Raw genomic sequence first — 7,150 nt, forward strand, 5'->3', positions numbered from 1 at the left:
CTACTTACTTACCTGCTCTTGACTTCCATGAGAGTCTGTCGAGAAGGAAGAGCCCTCGGGGTGGGTGGGGGGTGGCCTGGTGGGCTGCTAGCCCACCAGCTAGTTACTCTGGGGGAGAAAGTGGGCTCTCTGTTCCCGTAAATACTTCCGGCCTCGGAAGCTCTCGGACCAGCTTGACTCCGTCCACAAGGGCTTGCCACGAATTTGCATGGACTCAAAGGAAGGAGGCTTTGGTGTGGTGGGTAACAATGAGGCTCAACAACATTGCCCTGTGTTTTCTTTAAAGAGTTGTGTGGTATGGGTTTGTCTCTTTAAGTCCTTAATCAATTTTGAATTTGTTTTTGTATTTCCTGTGCGGCATGGATCCAGTTTCATTTATCTGCCTACCGAAGTCCAATTTTGCTAGCATCATTTAATGAAAAGACTTTTTCTCCATTGGCTGATTTTCGTCCATGTGCCAAACATCAGTTGGCCATAGATGCGTGGATTTATTTCTTGACTCTCCATTCTGTTCCACTGGTCTGTTGTTATGCCAGTGCTTTGGGTTACTGTGGGTGTCTGGTATGTGGAAGATCAGGACGTGAAGTTCTCGGCTTTGCTCTTCCCTTTCAGCATTGCTTTGACTAGTTTGGGACCTTGTCCATGTAATGTTGCGGGTGGGTTTCCCACTTCTGTAGCTTTGTGAGTGCAGCGACTCCCTAGACCACTTTGAATAGTATTGACATCTTCATAATAGGAAGCCTTCCGATTCATGAGCATACAACATCTTATCCTTTATTTAAGTCACCTTTAATTTCATCAGCAGTATTTTATTCTCTGAGATGCATTATAAGTTAATTCCATTTAAATTTACCCAATTTCCCCTTCAGATTTCTCATTGTTGGCATATGGATTATTGACTTCATATCCTACAATTTTGCTAAATAGCTATTAGTGCTAATGTGTTCCTGCGGACTCTTTTTTTTTAAAACCATTTTATTGGGGGCTTGTACAACTCTGAGCACAATCCATCCACTGTGTCAAGCACATTTATAAACTTGTTGCCATCATTATTCTCAAAACATTTGCTTTCAAAAAAAAACAAAAAACATTTGCTTTCTGCTTGAGCCCTTGGTATCAGCAACTCCTTTCCCCCGCTTTCCTGCCATCCCCTCCCTCATGAACCCTTGATAATTTATAAATTATTATTATTTTATCTTACCCTGTCCGATGTCTCCCTTCATCCATTTTTCTGTTGTCCATCCCCCAGGGAGGAGGCCAAGTGTAGACCCTTGTGATCGGTTCCCCCTTTCCTGCGGACTCTTTAGAACTTTCCATATGTGGGACCGTGTTATCCGCTACAAGAGATGGTCTCCATAGTAGGCCCCGAGGTCTCTCTCCCAGAGGCCTTTTGTGGGAGATTAGCAGCCGGGCACATAACTACGTCCACCACCCAGGGACGTCTGTGTGACGTGAGGGTGCCATAAAGGGCCCTGGGGGACTTTTACAATCACTAATGTTTAACCACCTGCCTATTTCTCTAAAATACTTTTAGGTAGTTTGTTGTTAAACACAACATAAAACATGTAATCATCATTTGAAAGAGATGAAATGAGCCCTGTGAGAAGAGATAGTGTGTATAGCTGTCAGCAAGTTGAGTTTCTATTTTAATTTTCTTGTGAATGGAGTCATGGTTCCCAGAGCAAATCCACTTTCCATTCCACAATTCATACACAGTTTGTTTCATGTCCCTGACTGCAGTCCTCACCAGGTGACATCACTCATCTGACTTCTACCCTGCGTTTCTCATTTTCATCCTGCGGCTTTGTTTTGTTTTTTAATCATTTTATTGGGGGCACGTACAACTCTGATCACAATCCATATATCCATCCATGTGTCAAGCACATTTGTTGCTATCATGATTTCAAAACATTATCTTTCTACTTGAGCCCTTGAGATCAGCTTCTCATTTTTCCCCTCCCTCTCCCACCCTCTTTCCCTCATAATAATTTATAAATCATTATTCTATTTTTATGTCTTACACCGAATCCCTCATGTCTTACCTCATTTTACCTTTGGAACTTTGTCCTTGGGCAAGTGCTTCCTGTTTCATCTCAAATGGCTGGTTGTAAGGAATGTGTACCTCTCTGTTACTATTGTCCACTCTGTTACACTTGTCTATTGCTTAGCTGAAAAATGAGGCACGAGGGTGTTTGGTTGCAGACCTGAAAAATGACTAAACACAGGCCACCACTTTGTGTCTGCACCTAGCCTTTTATTTGTCTTTTAGGGATTTTGCTACAGGTCGTGGTAGAGCAGTACTCTGTAGTTCTGATCTTGGGTTCATGGAAGGGTGTTCTGTGATCTATTGGGATGAATTGTTTTGAGTCTCTGCACTCTGCTTTGCTCTGGATGGGAAGAGACCCAGAGTTGGGCCTGAGACGGCTACTCACAATCTGCTAACGGAGGGCTTTGGTGTTGTTTCCCCCTTCTTTTAAACTTTTTGTTGTGAATTGCAAATTAGGTGGGGGGTTTACATTTCAGACCATAATTTTTTTTTATTCTACAACTTAAACATCTTCTCAAACCTCCAATAAGTTAACTAGCCTTCCCTTCCCCCACCACCTGCCTTTCATTTCCCTCCTATAGAATATTATCTTTCCCTTCACCCTAGTTAACACCCATCTGCTCTCTAGCCTCTTGCTTCCCCGTCCTCCCACCCCTGAAAATTCACCAAACTGCCTCCCATGGAATCGAGGCTGACTCAGCAACCCTATAGAATGGCGAACAATGAAGGGCCTCAGGGAGGAGGCGAGCCAGTCAGTGTAGCAACAATGAAACATACAGCTTTCCTCTACTTCCTAAATGCTCCCCCCTCCCACCAACACCCCCCCCCCCACTATCATCCCAATTCTACCTTAAAAATCCGGCTAGACCGGAGGATGTACACTGGTACAGATAGGAACTGGAAACACAGGGAATCCAGGACAGATGATCCCTTCAGGACCAGTGGTGAGAGTGGTGATACTGGAAGGGTGGAGAGAGGGTGGGGTAGAAAGGGATCTACATATAACCTCCTCCCTGGGGGAAGGACAACAGAAAAGTGGGTGAAGGGAGACATCGGACAGTATATGATATGACAAGATAATAATTTATAAATTACAAAGGGTTCATGAGGGAAGGGGGAGTCGGGAGGCAGTGGGAAAAATGAGGAGCTGATGCCAGGGGCTTACGTGGAGAGCAAATGTTTTGAGAATGATGAGGGTAACGAATGTGCAAATGTGCTTTATACAATGGATGGATGTATGGATTGTGATGAGAGTTGTAGGAGCCCCCAATAAAATGCTCTAAAAATAGAATGGAGAAGAAGTGCCCTGTGGGTTTCCCAGACTGTAAGTCTTGTCTGGAGTAGAAAGGCTGGTGTTCCCTACTCCTGATCATCATCAAAGTCTGTTTCTTTCACTGGAAAACATTTATCCTGCTCTTTCAACAGCGGCCTCACACGATAGTTATCCTTCTGTGATTGGCTAGCTTCCCCAGTGTCATCATGATTCTGTAGCATTGTGTAATGGTCCATCGTGTGTTTGCTTTTGCATTTTTCCCATTGCTGCATGTAGGTGGTTTCCATCCACTTCCCGAGTGCAGTGCTGTGATGCCCCGGGTGTGCACAGATCTGCTGTGCTAGCACTCTTCCCTCCTTGGGGTGACGTCAGTGACAGGGATTGCTGGGCACTTGGGGTTTCTGTCCCAGGTGTTTGAGGACGTGCATACTACTTTACAGCCCCACCAGCAGTGTGAGGGCTCCAATCTCTCTCTGACATCTCCAGCAGATGTTTTCTGGCTCGTCTCTTCCTGTGACCCTTCTGTGAGGGGGTGTCCAATTGTCTACAGATGGACATTGGGTCTCCACCCCACACTCTCCCTCATTCACAATGATAGGAGGTTTTTTTCTGGGTCTTTGATGCCTGATACCTGATCCCTTCTTCACCTCGTGATCACACAGACTGGTGGGCTTCTTCCATGTGGGCTTTGTTGCTTCTGAGCTAGATGGCCACTTGTTTGCCTTCAAGCTTTTAAGACCCGGGCACCATCAGCTTTCTTCACCACATTTGCTTATGCACCCATTTTGTCTTCAGCCATCGTGTCAGGAAGGTGAGCATTACAGAATGCCAGGTTATTAGAACAAAGTGTTCTTGTATTGAGGAAGTACTTGAGTAGAGGCCCAGTATCTATCTGCTACCTTAATACTTAACATATAAATATATGTACATAGATCTGTCCTTATCGATATATATAAATATATTTACACATGTACATGCCTGTATTTAGACCTCTATAAATGTCCTTTGCTAAGCACAAAAACAAGACAGAGCAAAACAACAAAAGAAAGTAGCAACAACAAAAAATAAAAGCTTATAAATAGCTCAAGGTCTGAGTGTTTCCCAGTCAGTTTGATGGGGTGCCCTGGCCCCAAAGTCTAGTTTTGGCGTTCCCCCAGGGACTTCATTGTTTTGTTCCCCTTGTTGCACGCCCTTAGTGTTCCACCGCGGTGGGGTGGGGTCAGATTGGGCACAATTCCTGCACTGTGTCTCCAGTGTTGTCCCCTGTAGCACTATGGGTCAGTGAGGTATGCCGTGTCTCATAGTGGGGCCGGCCCTATGGTCCTCTATGCACGGACTGCTCTGAGCGGGAATCTCGTCCTCAGGGCTTGGTGGGCCAGGATGTGCTCCACTCTCTCTCCTTCCTTCTTCCTTTGCTCCCGTGTGCTCTGATCAGAGATGCCCCTCTCTCAGAGCTGTAGCTTCAGTGCTGTCCTCTGAAGTGCATTCTTCTGGATCGGCATGGGTCCACGTAGTTGGGAGTGGGGCCGGCCCTGCAGACCTCGCTCTTGGTTCCCTGCTTCATTGCCAGTCCTCTGCCACAGGGTCTCTAGGTGGGTAATGCCTGGGTGTCTGGCAGCTGGGAAAGGTGTTCTCCTAGAATAGTCCTCAGTACAACCAGAAGCCAGTCTTCCTGTCAGGATTGCCACAGGATTTCAGTGCTGGGCATACCCAGGGCATGAGGGCCTGGCACCAGGTGGAGGAAACCAGGGGCGACTGGAGCTCCTTTTAGCACTTTGCCAAGGAGACAATACGGTGTGAGAGGCCAAGCTTAAAAGTGGTGTGTGTTTCCCCTCTTCAACAGCAGGCCCTTCACAAGGGAGTGGCCGTGACTCCGATGGTGACTCCAGTTCCGCTCAGAAGGCGGCCCTCAGTGGCTCACACTCCAGCCAGCCAGCGTCGCTCTCCACGTCAGTCTCAGGGCACGGCAAGTCGGAGCATCTTGTGTGCAAAGCGATCAGTCAGGTCCTCCACGCTCTCCGCAACCAAAATGAATGTCAGGTAAAGAAGGCGGCCAGGTTCAAAGCCATTGCTGGTGGACTGCCTTTAGTCGTTTCCATGATGGGGTGAAAGATCAGAGTCGGTAAACAGTTTTCGTTTTCCTTAATGTTTGTATGCAGTTTTCCCTAGAGACACATGTGGTAAGGAAATAAGATAACCGAGGGGCTTCAGAGGTTTATGGAGAAATGGAATTTTTCCACAGCCTTATGTATAGATATTCGTTAATTTATAAGTCTAAGGTACATCTACCGAGTGCCTACCAAAATAAGTGTTGGGGTTTTCTTTAGTGGTTTAAATTCAGAAACATCTTTGGGTACAGAGAGCTGGGAAGTTGAAGCTCCAGTTGTGTCCCACCATGCTCAGACCACTGTTACCACACGCCCTGTTGACCTGCCACACCTTTGCTGGCAGCAGGGCCGCCCCAACTGCCACGGCCTCCACAGATGGTCCTCAGGCTCCCTTCCTCTAACCCCAAACCGTGTTCTCCTTTCTAAAGACATCTCGAGCACTATGTCTCCTAACATTTCCCCAGGACGTGCAAGCATCCCACATAGTTCTGAAAACTCGAAACCCCCTTAAGGTCTGGAGTTCCGTTTGTCGAGTTCCTTTCTCCTAGGAAGGACGGATAAGTGGAACATGTGCTCTTTATCGATTACTGTGGAAGGACACCGTGGGCAAGGGCCAAGCCCTTGTGGCTTCCCTACAGTGCTCGCTCCAGAACCGACTGGCGTGCGCAGTTCTTCTGCCATCTCCACTCTCCTGAACTCCCCTGGAGTCATCCATCTGTGAGCGTTAGTCATGCGTGACTTAGGAGTGTTGACTCAGGATCACCCTCAACTCCTGTTACAAATCTAGAAGTTACTTTCTAGTCAACCCTCTCACCAACCAGGAGTTTCACTGCGTCTAAGACCTCAGGGATTGAGGTCTCAGTGTTACTGTCTGAGCCACTAAGGGAAGCACCACCAGTTAGCAATGACCGACTGCAGAGAATCCGTGAAATGAATGCATTTCTAGCTGTTGACCCTCAGGAGAGAATGGGCTAGTTCAGTGTTGCACCCAAATGAATGGCATTCTTCTGGGCAGGTGGCAGATTTGTTCCCACAGTCAAGTGATACAGCAGCTGCCCATTCCCGATGACTGGCCAGCACCAAGGGGAGAGGTGGACAGGGAGTTTGTTGGAGTGGTTACTAAGCTATAACTTGAGGTGGACAGGCCTTTCCAGAGAGCTCTAGACTGTTACTGGTCAAGGTGGGGAGAACAGGACACAAGGTCATATTCCACAAGTAACAGGATTTGGTCAATGATCGGTGTTTTGAGAACACACCGGTTCCATCAATGAAGTTCATTCATGCAACAACTGTTTACTGAAGCCCTTTCACTGCGTGCTGATGGTCATGCTCTGCGAATCAGCTTGCTACAAGTACGCAAGGCTTGGCCTCTGCTGTCTGGTTTAGGTTCTCAGCTGCTACTGAGGATAATGAGCATAAACGCTCACTGACCAAGACCCCAGCCAGAAAGCCTGCACACGTGACCATTGCTGGGAGCACCCCAAAAGGCCGGGCTGTGCTTGGGACACACACGCTGAAGACCTCCAAGGCCGACTCTGCTGCAGGTAAAACACTTCTGCTTCATCTGGAAGCCACGCAACCTCTTGAAATTACTGTGTGTCCGTTTCCTTAAAGCCTCTCCTCATCTACAAAAGTAAAAGTTTTACTGTAGTGGTTTACACAGGTCGGAGAAAGGCTAGAGACATAAGCCCGAAACAGAAATCTGCTTGAGGCAAGACCCCA

The 7,150-nt window shown here is 47.2% G+C and overlaps 1 protein-coding gene across 2 annotated transcripts in view; it reads left to right on the top strand.

Annotated features, from left to right (window-relative positions):
* The window catches only part of NUSAP1 (nucleolar and spindle associated protein 1), a 32,847-nt gene that overhangs the window by 19,536 nt on the left and 6,161 nt on the right, over nt 1–7,150 (top strand). For both annotated transcript variants that reach the window (XM_075532036.1, XM_075532035.1), the window contains exons 7-8: nt 5,164–5,360; nt 6,815–6,972. In XM_075532036.1, coding sequence (XP_075388151.1) covers nt 5,164–5,360; nt 6,815–6,972 — 355 coding nt within the window. The remainder of the gene's footprint in view (nt 1–5,163; nt 5,361–6,814; nt 6,973–7,150) is intronic.

This window comes from Tenrec ecaudatus, chromosome 14 (assembly GCF_050624435.1).
Source record: "Tenrec ecaudatus isolate mTenEca1 chromosome 14, mTenEca1.hap1, whole genome shotgun sequence".
Classification (NCBI taxonomy): domain Eukaryota; kingdom Metazoa; phylum Chordata; class Mammalia; order Afrosoricida; family Tenrecidae; genus Tenrec; species Tenrec ecaudatus.